The sequence below is a fragment of the Nuphar pumila genome, chromosome 14 (genome assembly GCF_984573655.1).
Source record: "Nuphar pumila chromosome 14, dmNupPumi1.hap1.1, whole genome shotgun sequence".
Classification (NCBI taxonomy): domain Eukaryota; kingdom Viridiplantae; phylum Streptophyta; class Magnoliopsida; order Nymphaeales; family Nymphaeaceae; genus Nuphar; species Nuphar pumila.
The window spans coordinates 91433536-91458143 of record NC_143262.1 but is presented as its reverse complement, the minus strand read 5'-3'; the positions used below and the strand labels follow the sequence as shown (position 1 = coordinate 91458143).

The following is a 24608-nucleotide window of genomic DNA, read 5'->3' as shown; positions in this document are numbered from 1 at the left end:
CAGAGCGACCAAGTATGTTCGTGAACTCAAGGATGGATTGCTATACCGGGTTATGATCAGTCTACCGTCTACCTTCCACTTGGCCATAGAAGCGGCTAGCACTTTGAGTGAAGAATGGGAGAGATTCAAGAAGGATCAAACCAGACCTACTGGTAAAAGTAGAGCCAACAAGCAGTAATACCAGGGTGGCAAGAAGCATCAACCACCTCCTAAGAAGCAGAAGCAGAAGCAAAATGTTGGTGATCATCCCCAATGGAACCAAAATCAAAACGGATCATGCCAGAAATGCAATTGGTTCTACATTGGGCAGCTCTGTCCCAGAGATACTGGTGCGTGTTTGTACTATGGCAAAAATGACCCATTATGCCCGTGAGTGCCACAAGAAGATTGCAGACATGCAGAGGCGGAACGCCAAAGGAGGACGACCACAACATTAACAATAGCAAAGTATCCAGAAGAGGGTGAAATGACATATTTATGCAACCACTGCCGAGAATCTGGAGAAAGGAAGCCTGGTGCAAGGTACACTGTTTGTGGATGAACATGTTGCAATGGTTTTTTTATTGTGGTGCCATACATTCGTTTATATTCATAGATTTTGCTAAACAATTGGGTGCAGATACTAAACCATTGAAACATATATTAGATGTGTATAAACCTTATTGGATATAACTCGATATGTGTAAACTACATACCAGACATAGAAATTAGGTTGGACAGGCATAATTTACCTACTGACCTGATCCTACTCGATATGACTGAGTATGATGTTATATTGGGAATGGACTGATTATATGAACATCATGCCAATATTCTATGCAGTCAAGGGAAAGTGGTGTTATCCCGATCGGGATTACCGAAGGTAGAGTTCAGACTCTCTAGACCTGCTGTAAAGGACCGAGTAATATCAGCATTGAAGGCTCAGAAGTATATACGACAAGGATGCAAAGCTTTCCTAGTGAATGTATCCTTAATTGAACTGAAGGTCACACCACTTGATGAACTCGAAGTAGTTCATAATTTTTTGGAGGTGTTTCCGGAAGAATTGTCTAGACTGCCTCCACAGCGTGAGGTGGACTTTTATATAGAGTTGGTGCCCGGGACTATGCCAATCTCTAAGACACCTTATCGTATGGCTCCAGTAGAATTAGAGGAACTAAAGAAACAACTACAAGAGTTAATGGAGCGGGGCTTTATCCGACCAAGTGTATCGCCATGGAGAGCACCATTTCTCTTTGTGAACAAGAAGGATGGGTCTATGAGACTATGCATAGACTACCAGATGCTGAATCAGACAACTGTTAAAAACAAGTATCCACTACCTCGCATCGAAGACTTGTTCGATCAGCTGTAAAAAGCTAAGGTATTTTCAAAGATCGACTTCAGATCTGGGTATCACCAACTCAGAATCAATGAATAATGATATTCCAAAAACAACCTTTTGAATAAGGTATGAACATTATAAATTTGTAGTGATGTCGTTTGGACTCACAAATGCTCCCACCGTATTTATGAATTTGATGAATCGGATATTCAGACCCTACTTTGATACTTTTGTGACTGTCTTCATTGATGATATCCTGATATATTCAGAAAGCATGGAGTAATATCGAAACCATTTAAGAATTGTGTTGGAGACTCTTAAGGAACATCAGTTGTTTGCTAAATTCTCCAAGTGTGAATTCTGGCTTGAGAAGGTCACGTTCTTAGAACACGTAATATCGAGAGATGGAGTATCGGTAGACCCAGCTAAGGTAACTACCTTTTCATAGCTATGTCAAAAAAATAACATATATACCATAAAATTATCGTGCTAATTGGTGTTGAATGTATAAGTTGAAGTTGTATTGAACTGAGAACAATAAAAAAATATCAGTGATATCAAGAGTTTTCTTGGTTTGGCAGGCTATTACCGAAGGTTCATTCAGGACTTTTTGCGGATCGCTCTGCTCATGACCAAACTCCTTAGAAAGGGAGTCAAATTTGAATGGACAGATAAGTGTGATGAAAACTTTCAAACCTTGAAGAAGAGGCTTACAACCACTCCTGTCCTGACCTTACCATCTGATCAGGGTAGTTTTGTGGTGTATTTAGATGCATCAGGTACAAGGTTGGGATGCATCTTAATGCAAAATGGTAAAGTGATAGTGTATGCATCCCGCCAACTGAAGATCCACAAGCGAAAATATCTGACTCATGATCTAGAATTAGCAGCTGTAGTGTTCGCTCTAAAGATATGGTGACATTACCTATATGAAGAATAATTTGAGGTATTTACATATCATAAAAGTCTTAAATACTTGTTCTCACAAAGAGAGTTAAATATGTGACAATGACATTGGTTGGAATTCATAAAGGACTACAACTTTACTATTGCCTATCATTCGAGAAAAGCAAATATCGCAGCAGATTCTCTTAGTCACAAAGCGGGCTGCACTTTGTGCAGTTTAGTGGCAAATGGATAAAAATTGGTGGAACAGTTTACTGACTGGAAGCCATTGACGAACTGAGAATCACCAAGCTATCTAGTCTATCTGCTCATCCTAAAATTCTCACCAGGATCATTGAGGGTCAAAAGGAAGATCCCCACTATGAGAAGCTTAAGTCGCTTGCTCAACAAGAAGATTCCTCGTTCACACTGAAGGATTATGGTAGTATCTAGATGCAAAAGCAACTTTAGGTCCCTAACGACCCTAAGTTAAAGGAAGAACGGTTGAGCGAGGCACATAAGTCCAAGTACATCGTACACCCAGAAAGTACAAAGATGTTTAAAGACATACAACAGGGGTATTGGTGGAACAAAATGAAGCGCGAGGTCGCAAGTTATGTCTCGAAGTGTCTGACTTATCAGCAAGTCAAGATTGAACATCATAAACCTAGAAGAATGATGCAATAGATGAAGATTCCACAGTAGAAATGGGAGAAAATCACCATGGATTTTATGGTGGGTTTGCCCAAAACCCGAAGACATCATGACACCATATGGGTAATAGTGGACAGACTTACCAAATTGGCTCACTTTTTACCCACACGGATCAATCAATCTCTTGAGAGCTTAGCAGATTTATACATCAAAGAGATTGTTCGGTTGCATAGAGTGCCAGTTTCAATCATATATGATTGAGATCCTTGATTTACTTCTCAGTTCTTGGGACAGTTACAACAGGCTTTAGGTACAAAGCTAAAACTGAGTACGACTTTTCATCCTCAAACCGACAGGCAATTCGAGAGAGCCATACAAACTTTAGAAGATATGTTGTGAGCCTACATGCTTGATTGGAAGGGTGAATAGGACAACCATGTGGTTTTAGTTGAATTTGCTTATAATAACAATTATCATGCGAGCATCGACATGGCTCCTTTCAAGGCTCTGTACGAACGACCTTGCAGATCGCCCGTATATTGAGACAAAGTTGATGAGCGAGCTATAAAATCACCAATCGTGCTTCAACATTATACCCCACAGGTCCGGATGATAAGAGATAGACTGCGAACAACTCAGAGCCGACAAAAGAGTTATACAGACCAAAGGCGCATGAAACTCACTTTTGAAGTAAGAGATCAGGTCTTTATGAAGGTGTCGCCAACCAAAAGTATTTTTTTATTTGGCAAGAAAGAAAAATTGAGTCCCAGATATGTGGGACCATTCAAGATTTTAGAACGGATTAGTGAAACAACCTCTCAAGTAGCTCTACCTTCCCAGTATGCACAAATTCATAATATATTTCACGTGTCTATGTCGAGAAAGTATATTCACGATCCATCACATGTGATTCAGTACGAGGACATGGATATACGAGAAGATCTGACTATAGAAGAAAAGCCAGTGAAAAATTTGAAAAGAGGTGAACGCGTGCTGAGATCGAAGACCATCCCTCTCGTCAAGGTTAGATGGCAAGATCATGGCATCGACGAAAGCACATGGGAGCCTAATGCAAGTATGCAAGAAAAGTACCCCAGTCTATTTGAGTAGTCCTTGTATGAGAATTTTGAGGACGGAATTCATTTTAGGGAGAAAGGATGCAATAATCATGAATTTTACCGATTTAAAAAAAAACTTGAAATTGATATCCTTAAGCTGAAACAATGATATTTTTATTGTTCTATGTGTTTATTCGTATTTGGATCTCGAATATCCTATTTGGATCTTTAAGGTTGAATCCCTAATATCCTATTCAGATCTTCGATATTACATTCAAATCTTAGATATCGAGTCACAGACATTGTTATTTGAATATCTAATAATAGATTTCAGTCAAGTGGATCAAATCTTCGATATTGGATCCTCAATATCATGGTCAGACTTGATTTTGGATCCAAGATGAATTGAGTGGATTTGTGATGTTTAAATCAGATTCTAATGAGAAATTTTTTATATTGGATCTGAGATAAGTTGCTTGGAATCCATAATAATTTGTTTGGATCCATGAATATTAATTTAGACCCATGATTCCAAATCATAGTATAAAAGAAACTTTGGATCCTTAGATCCAGATTTCCTATAGGGATTCTTGAACAAAATGAATCGTGGAACCATATTGCAATTGCAACATTAGAACATCCAGATCCGCGGCTGGATCCAAAATAACCCCCCCCCCCCCCAAAAAAAAAAGTGTACCCAACTGTAATAGGTCATGGGTCTAGAGCTCGGTCGATCCAAACTCGCACATGTATGTGCGTTAAAGTAGGAAACACATTAAAAAGAGTAATAAGAAAAAAAATGGTTCACGTTAAAAACGATACTTGTTAAGGTTAAGAGGTGAAGTAAAAAAAATGTGAAAGGAGAGGGTTCATTAAGAAAACCCTAATTTGTTTAAAAAAGAAGAAGTTAGAAGTAGTGGGGGGGGGGGGGGGTGAAAGCCCTTTCACGCAGTAAAGGGAGAGGAGAGGGGGAAATGCCCCCACGACCACTCTCTTGCCCCACCTTTCTTCCCCACTCTTCCCTCTCACACGCCTCTTAAAAGGGAACTCATCCCCTTCTCCCTCTCGTTAGTACTCTCTCTCATTTTCATGATTTAAGGAACGAAGAATAGGGATCGTGTCGGCTACACAAGAGCATGTTAAAAAAGGGATCTACAATTCATAGGTAGGATTCGTTATGCTTGTTGCTTATGTACCCTGTTTTAAGCATGAAATGTCTCAAACACCCCCCCCCCCCCCCCCCAAAAAAAAAAAAAAGAAAAAAAAGAAAAAAGAAGAAGAGGAAAATCCCTGCACTGCTGATTTTTCTGTGTTCTATTTATCTAATGACCTGAATGAGAGTTTTTTTTGGAGATGATGTGATTTCCTTTGCATTACCTAAGTATACGACCTGCATGTTTTTTGAATATATATATATATATATATATATATATATATATATATATATATATATATATATATATATATATAAATATAATTCCCTGAGTATGAGCAGGTACCCTGAGTTAAGTATTGTGCATATGATTGTGTGTTGTGCTCATCAAATTATGTTCATGATTCAAGTTCTTTAGATTCAATATTGTTAATCAAACTTGCTATCATTTTTTTTATCATAACGTGAATTTGCGAGTCTTGTATCTTTGTCGGCCATGTTATTGTTTGTCATAAAATGAAAATTTAGTTGTCAATTTTCATGTAGGATTTCGATTCATTGTTACACCTTCTAAATGCTCAAGGTTGTAGTACTATGCATAGATAATTAGGTAAAGTCAATGAAAGGAATAAGAGATTCTAAATAAAATTGATAATTTGGTAGAACCTTATTGTCGGTGCTCTATTGGTACAGAGGCAATATTAATATTTGTGTTTAAGACTTTTTTTTACAAGAAAATATGTGAATTATTTTATGAATAATTTGAATTCCTGAACATGCATTCTGAGGCTTATCCAACACTAAGTTAAGTTTGATCTTGGCTTATAGTTCTGTCCAGAATTAGGTACTTTGTGTGAGAGCTAATTTTACACATAGATATAGATAACATTTTATGTTAAACTGCCCTAGGATATTGCCAAAAAGAGTATTTTACAATGATATGTATAATCCTCTTGTCCTTGGTCTGTGCATGAATCAGAGAAGTTTTATTGGGCTTTGCATGCTCTTAATGGTCTTCTTTTGAATGGTCAATTCAAACCTTTTTCTGAGATTTTTGACAAAAGGTGGAAACTATATATGTATTTAGTCTAGTAGTTGCACGTAGTTTTATATATATATATATATATATATATATATATATATATATATATATATATATATATATATATATATATATATATATATAATGGGTAACTACATACACATAAATATATCACTGATTTATGTCTTCACGTAGTCTTAAAATACAAAGTTAAAACCTTTTAAACATATATGCAACTTAGCTTTTACTGATGTTCTGAATGCACAATATGTATTGAATTGCCGTTAATACATGGATGACACCGACTCATACGGGTTAATGGGTATGATGGATTCATAATTTAAAGCATATGAACTATATACTTCTCCATGAAAATGTTGCATAAAACATATCCCTATACATGTAATATTGCACTCATTAAACCCATATGAATGTTATGTTATGAGCTGTTATATCTCCAAAGTTTAGAATAGTTACCAATATCATGTAATTTACCAAATTCCTATTCTGGAAATCGTGAATACCCTGTTTAAACTAGAGCCATGAGCATAGGTTCTCAACTGCTTCTTCATATATAATACATGCCTCTAAGTTGTACAAAAGTTGTGTTATTACTATTTGTACTTATACATGCATAAGTACTACTGGTTATGTGCATGGTGAGGGTGGTGCTGGAGCATCTGAGAGTTGATACAATCATTCATTAAAACACTTCATGCATCATTAATCTCATAACTGTCTCATTTTGAAGTATACCAGTAGGGTGTTATAGGTACACCCAAACTAAGAAAGTTAAAGTACATACACACATAAGTAAAGTTAAGAGCCCAACTAATTTAAAAGTATTGGGCACTCTGAATGGCTTAATTTAATAAGTTAGCCAATGTTATCCCCTCCCGTGAGTGGGTTGTTTGGGAAACCATGTTTAATAGGCAAGGTGGTGGGGTACCAAATGTGGGTACCTGGGTTGTTAAGCCATATACGCAATATCAATTACACATATAAGAAACTTAAAATAAATATTAACTTTTGCCTTACTGGTTTAAAGGTGTTGGGGCAATCTAAGTGGGGATTTCACAAATAACTTGACCTACCTACCTAAGGTAGAAATATTTGGAAATATGCTACAATTGTAGTATGACTAGCTCTTTGACGAACACCTGTGGCTTTAAGCCATTGGGTTTAAATCATGTGAGAACCCTGAAAAGTCAGGTAACAAAATTAATAAGATAAATAACCCACTCAGACTCGGGCTTACCTTAAAGAGGGTAGGTGGTACATAACTCCGTGGACATGTGCCTTTTGCTTCAAGCAGCAATGGCTCATTGGTCTCCAATCCTCGGAGTTAGGGAACCCAGACTACCAGATTATCTTAGACAATAGCTTCACGTTCTTCTGCAGAAGTTAGGGATGCATCCTGTTGTTTGGGCTTTTGAGAGGTTCTTTCGGTTATTCAACCGCTCTCTTAGGATTTGAGTTTCAGTTAGACATTCAGGTCAATAAAACATCAAGCATAATAAACCTCTGATTGTTCTTTTTTGTTACGGTTGCCTTGGCCTGCTTGTACCCACAGGATAATTTAAGAAAAACTCAAATTAAACATTTTTTGTGTATCACTCAGACAAAAGACTGTAAAATTTTGTATTTTCACATGTGATTAGTTATTTAAACATGTTATTAGTTACTTGAGCATATTATTAGTTCCTGAGCATGTGATTATGGATTTAAACATGTGATTATTTAATTGAACAAGTGATTATTCATTTTATGCTAATTCATGAAATAGAACTATGATATACGATTGATTATTTTCCTTTTACTTGTTCAATTATGACATGCTTAGTCTCATGCTTTACTGTTCATATTTATTCAATTACATTGCATACTTGTTACATAGTACATCTGTAAAATCATAGTATTCTCCTACGCAGACTGGTTGTAGTCTGATTCAAATTACTTTACTATTTTTCAGGAGAAGAGTAAAGAATATAAAGCGGTTGCAGGATGGTCTGCGGATCATGATACATGATTTATTGTATTCGCGAAATGTTTAAATTTAATTTGGTTATTGTCAATTATGTTATTCAGAACTCTAAACTTATGTTTTAACTTTTATTAGAAATAAAATGAATGTTAGTTACTTGTATGATTTCTGTGACGTGCCTGAAATGTTTAAACCGGTTAACTTAAATAATTCTGCTGTTTAAAAATATCTAAAAATTTGGGTTAAATTTTGAGGTGTTACACTAGGTCTGGTGTGAAATTTCATAAACTGCACCCAACTCTTACACTGATCGGATCTCAGAGTCCAATATGGAATTGGACCCCTTTCCTCATTGTCAAGACCTGATCCTGTTGGGTCCAGATCAGGATCGGATCATACCCAACCTGTTGATACCCCTTTCTACAACAGGGTTGTAAACTGCTCTAAGTTAGCAATTGATGCTCACCGTCGAGGTAGAAATGAAAATTTGTATTGAGCATAGAGGGTTCATTATCTCCAACAACCCTAGTGCACCGAAGACAGATGAGCTTAAAGAATTGACTTGGACCAATTATTACAAGGTGATTGATTGGTGCCCAAAACGGCCTAGACTGTAGATCGTGTTTCTGAGGATCATTGATTGATTCCATATCACAAATATTGGTATCGGATTTTTCTCTCAACATATAAAACTTGAAAATAGTAAAATATATGAAAATATGAAAACTTTTAATATTGTGATAATACTTTTAAAAGCAAGAGGTATTTTGAAAATTTCATTTTTTTTTAAATTTATTGATTTTTGCCGATATTCATCACTATGGGCTGATCACCCAAAACAAATGATCATGGTTGGTAGGTGCACATCGGTGATCCGGACAAGCGTATGCGTCATCGATCTTCGATTACAGTAACCAACAGACTCTGGTATTTTACACTTAGCTAGTATAACAACCGTGGGCTCTTCAATGAATGTGTACGTCTCATCATGCAATGGTTGAACAAGGTAAGGTCTTTGAGTTACTCATTGGCGAAGTCTATGGATACCATCAAATCTCTGATCTAAAATTTAAAGGTCTAACAGCATTTAAGGATGATATAGCGTTAAATGCATTCAAATCCATCAACTAATTTGCAACTTTGCTAGAGTATAACTAATTGCTGACAACACACATCAAAAGTTGGTTTCTTTATGAACCTAAGACCTTAAAAAGCACTGTTCAAAGCTGGCTTCCGTATGGTGCGCTTTTACTATCCGTATTTATACCACAAAACTAAAGCACTACCGTACTAACCGTCTTAGAAAATATCAGCTAAAATCAAAACGTTTGGGCTTTTAAGAATCACAGGTCATGCATCACACCAACAGTTGCTGAGCTCCAACAGGGCTCCAGGTTTGGCCTTACATTTTTGTGCAGTAACGGAAGGTTAGGGCTAAATTCTCTGGACTGCGTATATATGGGGACCAGGCAGATATGATTCAGGTGAGGGTATGTCACAGACCAATTACGATAAGTAGCAGACCACGTCCAAGCATAAATCCCAATGTGGAGCCAGCCCAAGTTATACCAGTCCACAGACACTTCTGCTTGGCCACGATTGCAACGCCCAGATCAACCCATTACCCCTTATTGATAAAAGGATCCGGTACACCATCAATAGGTTCAACCGGCCCACAACCGAGGTGGTATCCCATGTGCCAAGCTGAAGGCCCAAGTTTGAATCCCTTTGCCACATGGAGCTTAAGAGAAATCTGGTAGGGGTATGACTAACCCCAGCTTGCCTATCAAAAACAAAAAAAAAAAGGTTCAACCAGCCTCTTATATATAAAACTTACATTATGAACATATTCAACTGGTGATTTCCGTCGTGAACTTTCATAACTCTTCTTGAACAGTTTTGGCCCGACTAACTAACAGTTCTATAGTTGCAGCATACCATGCAACAAATCTGGGTTTCATGCCGTGTTTTTTTTTTTGAAAGGCAAGCTGGGGTTAGGCAGACCCCTACCAGATATCTCTTAAGCCCCATGGGGCAGAGGGATTCGAACCTGGGCCTTCACCTTGGCACAGGACCCCGCTTACCACATGGGATACCACCTCGGTGCTATGTTAACACATACAAAAAGGGGGCAAAATATGGGTCAACACTCTTCGATCTATGCCAATCTGATGCCAAGAAAGATGTGATACTCTCGTTTTCTTGAATGAGCTATCAAAACACATGCATCATGATACGAAGCTTGAACATTCAAAATTCACTCCAATTTTGTATGGTACAAACCCAAAACTGTTTATCAATGATGATATTTGAATAAATATGTATGATATCAAATGTAGATCAGAAGATTTTGAAATATGCGGATAGAGAAGTATCTGAAAAAAAAATGAAAATCTTGGAAAGAACCAGAATTTGTTGAACTGGAAATGGCCATCGAACTTCAAAGAGATCGTTCATGCACTTCAAGTCTTGTACAAACAGAAAAAGAACAAAATCCACATAATTGAAGTTGATGTAAGATGTAACGGAACCACATTAGACATATATCTGTTTATCAAAATTTTGCATATATACAATCATCAAGACTTAAGAAGCGACTTCCTGAATTCTTCATTTGACATTGGCTTATCTTCGCCGCCTTCACTCTTTGCACTACCTGTACCCCAGCCAAGTGGCCTGGCAATGGTCCTTGGCATAGCAAATGTATTACTACCCTTGAGCTGGATATGACCCCCACGTCTATGTGTGACTGAAGAAACTTGTGCACTTGGCTCTTTTAATCCTTCAGTTATACCCTCACGATTACTACCGGATAATGCCCGTCCACCTATAGATGACAAATAACTTAGGGAGTGCTCGAAGAAGACCAGGAGGAAAAAGGGAAAAAAGTGTCTCGTAAAAAGAAAAATGCCTGGAAATTCACTAAATAGTACTTCAAAAATTCTAACACAACTTGCCTTTTCTATCATTTGCCAGACAACTGCATTTTCCAAATTATTGCTCCCCAAATTTTTTATAGAAAATCAAGCTCAAGACTTGTTCACGTTGTTTTTCCTTTTCAATTTCATTTGACACGACCTTTTGTCTATTGAAAAGCAGTTCAGTTTCTCCTTGCATATATGTTACTATGGCCAGTGGAACTACCTTTCTGCTAGCAGCATTTGAAAGGTAAGGTCCAGCATTTTATATTTCTGCATATTCATTTCAGCTTGCATTTGTTTTAAAATCTCAAACTGTATTGAGTCTATTGACCAGCATGGGCACATTGCTACACCATGTGTAGGTCACAGGTATAGAGAGAAATAAAGGAGACATCAGAATGATATCATATAGTTCAATCCTATGGATTAGTGTAACCATTATATTTGTTTCTCCGATGGTTGGTCAAGTAATAAAAATGTTATATTTCATCTACGTCATTATGGATGGGATTAGTATTTCAGGTAGCTATTCTTAATTTACTCATCTATTGAACCTTTTCAGTATTATTCACAAATGTGATAAGAATACTATTACTGTTAGAGGATATGAATGGCTTTACTCCTATGTCACATGGGTGCGGGTGCGGGTGCGGGTGCGGGGATGCGGCACTTCCAAAAAACCCGGGTGTGGGGTGCGGCAGGGGCAAAAATGTAAATATATATATATATATATATATATATATATATATATATATATATATATATATAATTTTGAAGTTTTAACAGTTTAACATTTAACAGTAAACATTGTCATAAACTCATAATATGATTCATCATGCATACAGTATATCAACCTAAATATCAAATTATCAATCAAATAAGTAAAGCAATTACATAAATCGACCTAAATATCAATCAAATAAGTATTGTATAAAAGAACTAAATTACATACCAAAGTATATCCTGATGAAATAATGGATGTTAATAATTTTCTTCTTCATCATCAAATGCATCATTAGAAGGAATACTGGGCTCAGCTAAATCCATGTTTGTTACGTTGAATTCATGTTCTCCCTCGAAGTCACACTCTTCTGGGTTTACATCCAAAAATTTGGATGTTCCTTGTCTGCGTTATAAACTCAATTTGAAAATGATAAATACAATACAAGTATATTTAAATGAAAACTAAGAAATAATCAAATAACTAAGAGAGCAAATTAGTACCTGTATTCATCATTGCTTCGCGAAAGTAATCGAAGATTTGAATGAACATATACTAAATCCTATGCACGCTTGCTGGTGAGTTTGTTTCTCTTTATGTTGTGGATTTGAGAATATGTGCTCCAATTTCTTTCACAACAAGATGAACTAGCAGACTGCGATAACAATCTTAATGCAAGACGTTGGAAAAGAGGTGTTTCTGATCCAAATGTTGACCACCATGTGATAGGATCTATATTATCTTCTCTCGCGAATAATGTCGGTCCATATAATCTCGAAGATGAAAATTTTCCAAACTCTTGTGTGACTTGATGTAGAAGATATGCTTCTGGAAAAAGTCTTGTCATACACATATTTCTATGTCTTGATAGCTCTGGTCTAAATTTGGAGGGACACGACCAATACCACCAGCCTGTCACTTATTTGCATAATGTTTTGGATTAAGAGAATGTGACATGCAATGCAAAGGAGTGTTGCTCTTATCCCATATTTTGACTAAAATCGAATGAATATGATTAAAAAAATCTGAATCATCCAATGCAGGATTTTTTTTTTCATGCTCGAAAACTATAGCTTGTATTTTTTCAATCATATTATCCCACATTTCATAAACTCTGTGAAGCATGGGCTCATCCTTATCAACTTCTCTTAACATTTCCCAAATAGGTTGCGTAAATTGAAGGAAGTATACCAATCTGTCCCAAAACTCATCATCAAGAATGAATTTCTTAATTTCTTGAGCCTTGATATCATCATCAGCACGATAGAATGTCCAATTTTCATCAGTCACCATGTTAATCAAAGCATTCTTCACTCTTTTAATCATCTTCATCATCACAATGATGGACGCAAAACGTGTTTCAGCGACCTTCAATAATTTCAAATCAGAATGCCTATTAAATATAGCATTAGCACGATGGTGGTTAACAACAAAATTCCTAATGCTTTTGACATTTCTTTCTAAATCTTCAATCCATGAACATAAAGCATATTCTTCTTTGGAGTTGCAGATGCTCTTTAGGGCTAGATTTAAGCTGTGTGCTACACAGAGTCCAAAAAATATGAGGGTACTCACTCTCCAAACTCAACGCTGCACTTTTACAAACTGGAGCGTTGTCTGTAAAGATTTGTACCACTTTCTGATCACCCACTTCTTTTATCACTTCTATAAACAATCCCTTCAAATACTCTGCATTTTTATATTCCCCAGATGCATCAACTGCTTTCAAGAATATTGGGCCACTAAGCGAACAAGCAATGAAATTGATTAATGGACGTCTTTGAATATCTGTCCATCCATCAGACACAATAGAAACTCCATTTTGCTCCCATGAATATTTTTTAATCTCTAGCAACCTCTCCACATTTGCCCTCTCTTCTGCAAGAAGTGTGGTTCGTATTTTTTCTGAACTTGAAGGCACATAACCACTCAAATTACAATTTGCCAAGGATGTTACTAAATCCTTCCAATAATGATTTCTAGCCGCATTAAATGGGAGTGAACCAAAATAAAAATACCTCCCAACTTTTCTATCCAATTCTTCTCTTCCATATGTATTGAATGCTGCTTGTGTCGTTCCTCTACCTCCTACATTGACTTTTCTTTATTTTTCAGCATCTTTTTGGTGGCTTGCAAATGGCACACTGACTGCAGAAGAATCGGCTATTGCCTTTCTCTTCTCATATTCTTCTTGTATTTTCTTGTATTGTCTTCGCATTGTCTCATCAACTTTTCTGCAAGCTGAAATGCCATGTCTGTGAAAGTATCTCCAACAAGATACTAATATCAAGACCTTAATATTCTTGATATTGAACCCACCACGAAAGCACAATAAGAACACTTTAGAACACTTGTGCACAAAAAGCACAACCCACAAATAACTCACAAATGCACAAAGGCATAAAATAATGGAATCAATTTATTGAGAACTTGGGCTTTGACTCAAAGCCATGAAGAAATACAAAGGGGAGAACCCCTATTTATAACATCACTAAAGGGGGCCTTGGAGGGGCTCCACCCATAGTCGTTGGAGCCCCTCCAACGGTCACAAATGTGACCGTTGGAGAGGGCCCAACGACTATGTTGGTGGGCCCCCCAAGGTACCTTTTAGGTACAAATCCAAAAAAGAAATAAAAAGAACAAAAAGAAAAATAAAAATAAAAGAAACATAATTACAGTCACATCCGAAAAGTGAATGTGCGCAAAAATAGGGAAAAGACTAAACTACCCTTATGACAAAATAAATAGAAATATATATTTTATATATATATATTTGAGTAGATACATATACATATATATTAATATATGTATATGTATTACCATATATATATATAAAATATATATATTACATAATATGATTAATGTACATAATTTAACACCCCCCCTCAAACTTAGGGCAGGATGACCGAGAGTTTGCTAAGAAGGAAGTTGAAGCGCGGAGCACACAAGGCTTTAGTGAAGAAGTCTGCCAACTGATACTCGGACGTGACATATGGAAGGTCAATGATTCCTTGGAGATACGCCTCCCGAACATAGTGACAGTCCATCTCGATATGTTTAGTCCGCTCATGAAAAGTGTGATTTTTAGCAATATAAATCGCACTTTTGTTGTCACAGCAAAGCTTGGTAGGCCCTTCAATTTTGATTCCCATATCTTCCAGCAACTGATGAATCCAAACAATTTCCATGGTAGTAGTTGCCATGGCACGATATTCAGCTTCAGTTGATGATAGAGATACCTTTTGCTGCTTCTTGCATCTCCATGAGATCAATGAGTCTCCTAAGAAAACACAAAAACCAGTGGTGGAGTGACGGTTATTTGGGTCACCTCCCCAATCAGAGTCAGTATAAGCAATTAATTTTAACTCAGAACAGGAAGACAAAAAAACTCCCTTATTAATAGTGTGCTTTAGGTATCTCACGACACGCAAGATAGCACCCATGTGAACAGAAGTTGGTGCATGCTGAAATTGGCTTGCCGTATGCACCGCATGTGAGATATCGGGTCTGGTGATACTTAGATACATCAACGAGCCTACTAGTTGCCTGTAGGGAGTAGGATCGGAGAGAGGAACACCATCATCAATCTTCATTTTTGCTCCTACTATAGCAGGAGTTTCACAAACTTTATCATCTGTAATACCTGACCTGTCAATAATCTCAGATGCAAGCTTAGTTTGAGACAAAAAATACCCTCTATGAGAGTATGCAACCTCAATACCCAGAAAATAAGTTAAGAAACCCAAATCAGACATTTCAAACTTATCCTTTAATATGGACTTTATGCTTTTAATCCCTTTAGAATCACTCCCAGTAATAAGCATGTCATCCACATATAGCAACAGAATAACAATCCCTGCATTAGACTTTCTAACAAACAAAGCAGTATCAGTAAAGCATGATGAAAAACCATTATCTAACATTACAGAGTTAAACCTATCATACCAAGCTTTGGGAGCTTGTTTTAAACCATACAGTGCTTTCCGAAGACGAAGCACTTTCCCTTTAGGATACTCCATTCCAGGAGGAACATCCATATATACTTCTTCGTTTAGATCTCCGTTTAAAAACGCATTCTTAACATCCATCTGATAGATGTTCCATTTGTTTATTGAAGCAACAGTTATAAGACATCGGACGGTGACCATCCGAGCAACGGGGGCAAAAGTCTCCTCATAATCAATTCCATATTTTTGACCATACCCTTTTGCAACTAAGCGGGCCTTATATCTCTCAAGAGACCCATCCCACTTAGTTTTGACTTTAAACACCCATCTACACCCTATTGCTTTCTTATCTTTAGGAAGGTCTTGAAACTCCCAGGTTCTTGCTTTCTTTAAGGCTTCAAGTTCATTGTCCATAGCAACTATCCATTCTGGGTATTTACGTGCTTCCTCAAAATCCCTAGGTTCTATGTACGAGTGAATGGCGCTTAGACAGGCTCTATATTTTGGTGAAAAAGACTCATATGAGATGAACCTAGAAGGGGGTTTTCTTGATCTTTCGGTCCTACGAAGATTTCCTTCACTTGAAGGGGTAGACTCACTATCATATCTTTCGAGAGCACTTCTAAAAGTACTCCTATCTCTATGAGAGTAGGTTATAGGATCTCTATGTGGTTCTTCATTAATGGATTGATCAGTATGAGATTCAACATTTAGATTTGTTTCATCATCGCTAGTATCATCATCTTCAGTTAACAAATCAAACAGAAAAGAATAATCTATATTCTCATCATTAGTTTCAAGTTTTTCGAAACCACTAACATTTTCCAAGAAGCTTACATTTCTGGAAACATAAAGTTTATCACTCTTAACATCATAACAGCGAAAACCTTTATGAGTTTCAGAGTAACCAAGAAAGGCACAAGGAATGGCCTTAGGGGAGAGTTTGTCATTTTTATCAGTAAGGACAAAACATTTACATCCAAAAACCCTTAACCTGCTATAATCAGGTTCTTTTTCGTATAATTTTTCAAACGGGAAAATCTTGTTCAAGTTTTTAGATGGAAGTCTATTTATGAGATAGACAGAGGTAAGAGCAGCCTCCGCCCAGAGTTTTTTCGGTATATTTTGAGAAATGAGCAAGGTTCGTGTGGTTTCAATAATATGCCTATGTTTCCGTTCAGCCAACCCATTTTGTTGGGGGGTTTTGGGACAAGATTTTTTATGAAGAATTCCATAGTTTTCAAGATAGCTTTTAAATTCATTGGAAAGGTATTCGCCACCTGAATCAGTTCTAAAAATTTTCAAATTTCCATTGAATTGATTTAAAACCATCATATGAAATGTTTTGAAAGTTGAAAAAACTTCATATTTATGTTTAAGAAAATATATCCAACTAAACCTAGTGAAATCATCCACAAAGATAACATAGTACGAAAAACCTCCCTTGGATATCACCGGAGCTGGACCCCATACATCGGAGTGAATGATTTCAAAAGGTTTTGTTGTAAACATGGATCTTTGAGGAAAAGGAAGACTTCTCATTTTTCCAAGAATACATTCATTACAAACAAAATTTTCATTACAAAGATTCTTAACAAAAGGCAAATAAGAGATTTTAACAATGTTGGGATGACCCAATCTCTTATGCCATACATGAATATCTTTGTTTTGAGCAACATTACAAAATTGATTCTTGGGAATTTTAAGAAAATCAACATAGTAGAGGTCTCCTCTCCTAGAGCCTTCCCCAATCAATTTCCCGGACTGGCGATCCTGTATCCAACATTTATTAGAAGAGAACTTTATATCGCAACCATAGTCCGAGAGTTGAGAAACGGAAAGTAAATTTAAGTTTAGTTTTGGAATAAAACGAATTTTTGGGATAAAAAAATCTTGTTTTTCAAAATTACCCATTCCTTTAATTTCAAGAGGGGTTCCATCCGCGGTTGAGACAAAAGATGGAAGGCGATTTTCAAAATAATTAGAGAGAAAACAATGACTTGGAGTCATATGAAACGAAGCACCAGAATCAAGTAGCCAAGATGTCTTACCAAGAGAGGAAGAAGATGACATGGCGGCTCCAGAAGTGCCTCCTTTGAGAAGAGGTTGAAGAGCATCCATAATTTGATGAAGCGAAAGAGGTTCATTCGATGTTGAAGGCCGTTCCTCCGATTGGGATGCTAAAGCCGCGGCGAGGAATTTCTTCCATTTAGGACAATTTGGTTTGATATGTCCCGGTTCTTTACAAAAATGGCAAGTTAATTTGCTATAATCTCTCTTGCCATATCGATCATTTTGCCCTTGATTTTTGAAATGCGGCGGTTTGTAGGTCTTCAAATTATTACCGGGTCTTGACACGGCATTGACCACTTCATAGTCATTTTGAGAAGGTGTAGCAAGAATGCTTGGGTTATTTTTACTAATCCCCATACGTGTTTCCTCACCACTTAGCTTGGTGATGACATCTTCAATAGATGGGGAGGTAAAAGCCGATAGAAGGGAGGACCGAATTTGCTCAAATTCGGGTCTAAGACCATTTAAGAAGTTGAAGAAACGATCTTCCTCAAGTTGTTTGTGCCTTAACTCAATAGCTTCTCCACTCCATTTTGGTTCGAGCATGGCAAGCTCGTCCCAAATAGATGATAATTCGGCAAAATATTCCCGAATAGATAAATCATTTTGTTGAAGAGTCAAGGCTTTCTTTTGGAGGTAGTATTTGTGAGACAAGTCCCTTGACGTATACATTTTTTCAAGGTATAACCAAGCTTCGGAGGCCCTTTTAAATTTGATAATGTTGGCATTGATCTTGGTTTCAACGGACGAAAAAATCCAAGACAAAATTTTGAATTTCTTCATTTCCCACTCATCATGCCTTTTGGAATATTCTTCTAAGGCCTTTTGTCTATCTTCTCCTTCAAGAATTTTGATTTCCCCTTTCTCTATAATAGAAAGCTTGGGTTCGGGTTCCGATATGGATCCTTGAACGTAACCCCAAAGACCTTTCCCTTTGATGTGGGCTTCCATGTTGCCGGCCCAAACATGGTAGTTTGAACCACTAAGTTTAAAACCAAGAGAGAAGTGGGAGTCTTTTTCACCCATTATGGAGAAGAGAAGATGAAAAATAAAGCGTACCTTAACGGATTTTCAACCTTTTCTTGACAAAAGTTGCTTCTAAAATATTGCCCGGAGCAAATGCTTTACTCAAAAACTTCACTAGCTTGAGGGCACGATTTTCGAGGTGCTTCACAAGAGGCGAAATGCACGATCTTGTTTCTTCCAACGAGGCTCTGATACCATGTGAAAGTATCTCCAACAAGATACTAATATCAAGACCTTAATATTCTTGATATTGAACCCACCACGAAAGCACAATAAGAACACTTTAGAACACTTGTGCACAAAAAGCACAACCCACAAATAACTCACAAATGCACAAAGGCATAAAATAATGGAATCAATTTATTGAGAACTTGGGCTTTGACTCAAAGCCATGAAGAAATACAAAGGGGAGAACCCCTATTTATAACATCACTAAAGGGGGCCTTGGAGGGGCTCCACCCATAGTCGTTGGAGCCCCTCCAACGGTCACAAATGTGACCATTGGAGAGGGCCCAACGACTATGTTGGTGGGCCCCCCAAGGTACCTTTTAGGTACAAATCCAAAAAAGAAATAAAAAGAACAAAAATAAAAATAAAAATAAAAATAAAAGAAACATAATTACAGTCACATCCGAAAAGTGAATGTGCGCAAAAATAGGGAAAAGACTAAACTACCCTTATGACAAAATAAATAGAAATATATATTTTATATATATATATTTGAGTAGATACATATACATATATATTAATATATGTATATGTATTACCATATATATATAAAATATATATATTACATAATATGATTAATGTACATAATTTAACAATGTCCTGGTATCTTCAACAAATGAACCTTCACTCTAGTGTAAGACCCAACAAAATCTCTTTCGCAGAGCTTGAATCGAAATCTCTTGTTTCCACCACCTCCTTCTCCAGTTTTTGCAAGTTTATCTACATGTACCCATAGTGGACCCACATCATCAATCCCACTGCAACTATCAGCAAAACTAGCTGCAGAACTCACATGTTGGGATGAGGATGATGCAAGTCCTTTCCCTTTATCTGTCATTTTTATCCTGAAAACACAAAAAAAATACATTAAAATTTTCAAATCAATTCGAAAACACAGGGAGAAGGGGGGGCTCAGCCCCTCCCCTGCCAACCCAACAAGAGAGCGAGAGCGAGAGCGAGGGGGGCTCGGCCCCTCCCCTGCTGAAAACAGAGAGAGCCAGATGGGGGAGGGGCTCGACCCCTCCCCTGTCGACCCAAAAAAAATAAACAGATGGGGGAGAGGATCGACCCCTCCCCTGTCGACCCAAAAAAAAAAACAGATGGGGGAGGGGATCGACCCCTCCCCTGTCGACCCAAAAAAAAAAACAGATGGGGGAGGGGCTCGACCCCTCCCCTGTCGACCAAAAAAAAAAACAAATGGGGGAGGGGCTCGGCCTCCCCAGTCGCCCCCCCCCCCCCCCCCAAAAAAAAAATAAATAGATGGGGGAGGGGCACCCTCCCCTGTCGACCCAAAAAAATAAACAGATGGGGGAGGGGCTCGGCCCCTCCCCTGTCGACCCAAAAAAAAAACAAATGGAGGAGGGGCTCGACCCCTCCCCTGTCGACCCAAAAAAAAAACAGATGGGGGAGGGGCTCGACCCCTCCCCTGTCGACCCAAAAAAATAAATAAGCAGATGAGGGTGGGGCTCGGCCCCTCCCCTGTCGACCCAAAAAAAAAATAAATGGGGGAGGGGCTCGGCCCCTCCCCTGTCGACCCCCAAAAAAAAACAGATGGGGGAGGGGCTCGGCCCCTCCCCTGTCGACCCAAAAAAAAAACAGATGGGAGAGGGGCTCGGCCCCTCCCCTGTCGACCCAAAAAAAAAACAGATGGGAGAGGGGCTCGGCCCCTCCCCTGTCGACCCAAAAAATACAACAGATGGGGGAGGGGGGGTGCTCGGCCCCTCCCCAGCCGACCCAAGAAGAGAGTGAGAGACATACCTACGAAAAGGAGAGGATGAGCCGAGAGGAGGAGCCTGGGAGGCGAAGCTGGAGCGGCGGAACTGGAGCGGCGATGGGAGAGAGCTCGAGCTCAGGGGGAGAGAGAGGAGAGATTAGGGCAAAAAAAAAAATTTGCCCTAATCCTCCTTTTCATCGGGGAATTTTTTTTTACGCCCCAATTAGTGGACAAAAATGACCCTGGGTGCGTTGACCGCACCCAGGGTCGTGTTGACCGCACTCGGTGCCGCACCCGCGTCGCGTCGACGCGGGTGCGGCATCTGTTTTGCCGAGTCCCTGTGACATAGCTTTACTCCATTGGTTTTCTATTTTTCTTTTACCTCTTATATATATATATATATATTTGTGTATGTTACAGGGGAATTTATGTCCTAAAGAATATGTTTTCTTTTGTAATATATGTTTTGGAATGGAGAATGATAAAATGACAGATTAGACCTGATCGCTCACAACTGACAAACACCTTCCCTCTTCTCTCTCTCATTTCACTCACCACTTGATTTCTTCCTGGGGTTTCTACTTTCTACACCATCACCAAAAAAATGTAGTGTCAATAGTATATGGTATCAGAGATAGATTTTAGCTCTGATGCTAGCTTTTAAAGGAATAAGAATTGTTAACTGATGTTACCCTCTTAAGGAGCAATTGGAAGAGAGGATGTACCAGAGTTGGATCTATTTGCACCTGAAACAGAAGATTTAGAAGATCTTTTGGGCGATTAAGTACCCACTCTGGTAAAGGTGTTCCAAATTTGAAAATTTTCTTCTTAATTTCCTGCCATGAGCCATGTCTGGGATTTTCTGACAGTCTGAAGCATATGTGACCTTTTTTACAGTGTCTGAGGGTTAAAAAAGATGGAGAACTTATGTCAAGGGTTAACCCAACCTACCAATGGTAATTTTTGAAAGTCTTAAGATAGACAGCAAACCTGGTATAAGGGTTGGTTGCTCGCATGAAAGTGAAGTGTTTGATGAAATGAAGGAACGAAGTATCCAAATTCTATGTGCTGAAAGCTAGGATATAGAAAAAGGGCAAGTATACCCATATGGGTGAGCCAACTAAGAACTCTCTTATAGTCAAGTAGAAGTAACTCCCCTCTATAGCGACCTCTTCAAGTTCATAAAATTGATCATGCATCTGTAAAACACATCCTATGATCCAACTTAGGTTCTATACCATAGTCACAAATATCGGCAGATTTTTTAATTTCTGGTAAAAAAAAAAATCTGTGACTTTCCGGTATAACACATGATATTTAGAAAATATTGCTTGTTTTTTATTTTTCGTGTTTATATAATGAACTTTTTAATAAACCACGATAAAATCGCGATTTTTTTTAACCATTACGGGCACACCTTTGAAGCCCGAAAGTGTAGGACCATAAGAGAATAATAGGGGCTTTATATACGCACAGAGGAGGGGACTCTTCTTCTGCCTCTTTGATGTGGGACTAAAAAAGTCTCATTGATTTAAACTTTGCACTCTCCCCTAAAAGACCAAGTTAAAACCCTAAAAATCCACCATCAATATCATCTAGACATTTTACCAAAATGTCCTCCAAATGTTTCTTAACTCTTCACCACCTCTTTTTTTATTGGTGGTGCGTGCAACAGGTAACCGTATTAACTTCACCTTAAGTGACAAAAATGCCCTTGTTTTCATTGGAAATACTAATTACATACAGCCAACTACCAATCTTTTCACCATATGATGAAAGTGTCCTTCGGTATGGTAGACTAATGTGTTTTGTCATTTTATATTCCTAATAGTTTTTATCATTATTCATATTTTTTGTTTTTTTAAATGACATTTTCCGGGGAATTTTTTTTTTTTAAATCTCCCGAGATTTTGCCTTGCCGAGAAATTTCCGAGAACGATATTTGTGACTATTTTCTATACATGAGCAAAGGATACCTTACCACTCTCAATTCTACATGAACAAGAAAAAATAAGAAAATGGGTGGTGTCCCCCAGGTAAGAAGCAATGTTTCATTATTTTAACCTTTGTAACAAACTAGATTTCATGGAAGCATAACTCCATGGATTATGTTAGAGAAATTCTCATAAGCATATTGAAGGAATTGACAGTTGGCTCTATGATTTATATCACAAAAGCTTTAAAAAATACAATTAGCTAATTGTTTTACTGAAGATATGGATTAAAATACCTCTTCCTCTAGAGAAGCTGCTTCCACCAGATGCTCTTCTTTTACTCTGCTTTGGATCTGAACGAACAATACTTATGTTCTTCCCAAGCAACTTCTGCTTATTTTGTTTAAGTGCAGATTCAAGATGTACATCATCAGAGAAATCCACATATGCCAAACCCTGGGAAAATAATTTATGCAGGTTCCAGTGAAAAAAAAAAAATCAACAGAAATGTAAACATGCATCAAGAAGTATGCACACATTCTCATTTTCTACACACATTAAAAGGATGTAGAAATAATTCATGCCAACCCGTGATTTTCCAGTGAATTTGTCCCTCAATAGGCGTATAGCAGTTACTCCATCAGTCTTACAGAAGAAGTTGCGCAGATGTTCTTCAGTAACCTAGTTCAAGTTTTGGGAGCCATAGAATTTTCAGTCAGTATGGATATGGGTATCCTTCAACAATAAGACTTTGAATCTACATACAGCACTCATGACACGAGCAACTTACCTCAAGACTAATATTTGAAATGAATGCTGTGCACTGGTCAGTGTATAGGTTTGGCTTTGCATCCTCAGATGCATTTTCTCCCTCCAATTGCTCACTGACGGATGCAGTCATAATCAATTCTGAAGAGGGCTCAGATGCGTCGACAGATCCCTCGCCCTGCTTTGACGCATTTTCAGATGTTTTCCCAGCTGTTTGTTTATGCCGCTTTGGTTGAGAATGCATAGCTGAAATGCCAATATCTGTTTTCCTCTTCTTAGATGCATTGTTGGCACGTTTGTCACCACTTCTCTCCACAGACTCCATAGGGGTGTGAGCTGGATGTTTTAACTCTTGTTGTGACTGGAATCGTTGAAGCTCTTCAAGACGAGGAGACACCTACAGATTAAATGAAATCAGAAAGGCTTGGTATCCAATTATTCCACAACTTATATATGTAACCTAGATAAGACTAACATTGACATAAGAGTATTGAACGGAGGAAACCGTAGTCAAGACCTCTTAGAATACCCACACAACCACAAAGCATGCCTTCAACAAACAACAATAGATAATTTAAAGCATAAGGTACCATAACATTACATGGTTTATTCATCTCAGGGATTTCTATTTTAGCCAGCAACGCAAAGTTGCATCCATAGGAAAGGACCAAATACAGGAGAGAAAAGAGGGAATAATGAGGAGTCAGAGGATACATTAATGTTGATATGAATTTATAAGGCATTCAATCCAGCTAGCGTCTTCATTGGACTAGCGCAGCAAGGCACATGCTTCAAACTTCCTTTGGTTGTGGCATGCAGAACATGTAATTGGAACACTCTATGTCACACAGACACTTCAGTCAGAATGTGTATCCCATGTTGACACGATACAACACTTGGACACATGCACATAATCAACATTGTATCATTATGTTACGGACCCTTTCCTGCCCCGGGTCCGACCAGCCAGATCCGCCCCAGTCAGGACCCACCCCATTGGAGTCCCGCCCAGTTGGGACTACGGAGAGAGAGTTTCCCTTTCTCATAAAACTCCTAGAGAAACCCACCCAGCCTGGAGTCCTGCCCAGGTTGGGATGCCCCCCAGAGTCCTCTTTAGGATGGGAATTGTGTATATTTTTACTTTTTTGCCCTCTTATAAATCTATATATAGATCTA

At 38.0% G+C, this 24608-nt stretch overlaps 1 protein-coding gene across 1 annotated transcript in view; it reads right to left on the bottom strand.

The window, feature by feature from the left end:
• Positions 1 to 10392: 10392 nt before the first annotated feature.
• Positions 10393 to 24608, bottom strand: part of EMB140 (EMBRYO DEFECTIVE 140) — a 157355-nt gene continuing 143139 nt past the window's right edge. Inside the window, exons 13-16 of the mRNA XM_089986770.1 lie at positions 23455 to 23829; positions 23253 to 23345; positions 22961 to 23120; positions 10393 to 10927 (exon numbers count right to left, since the gene is read on the bottom strand). Of these exons, the coding sequence (XP_089842896.1) occupies positions 10680 to 10927; positions 22961 to 23120; positions 23253 to 23345; positions 23455 to 23829 (876 nt within the window). The 3' untranslated portion in view covers positions 10393 to 10679. The remainder of the gene's footprint in view (positions 10928 to 22960; positions 23121 to 23252; positions 23346 to 23454; positions 23830 to 24608) is intronic.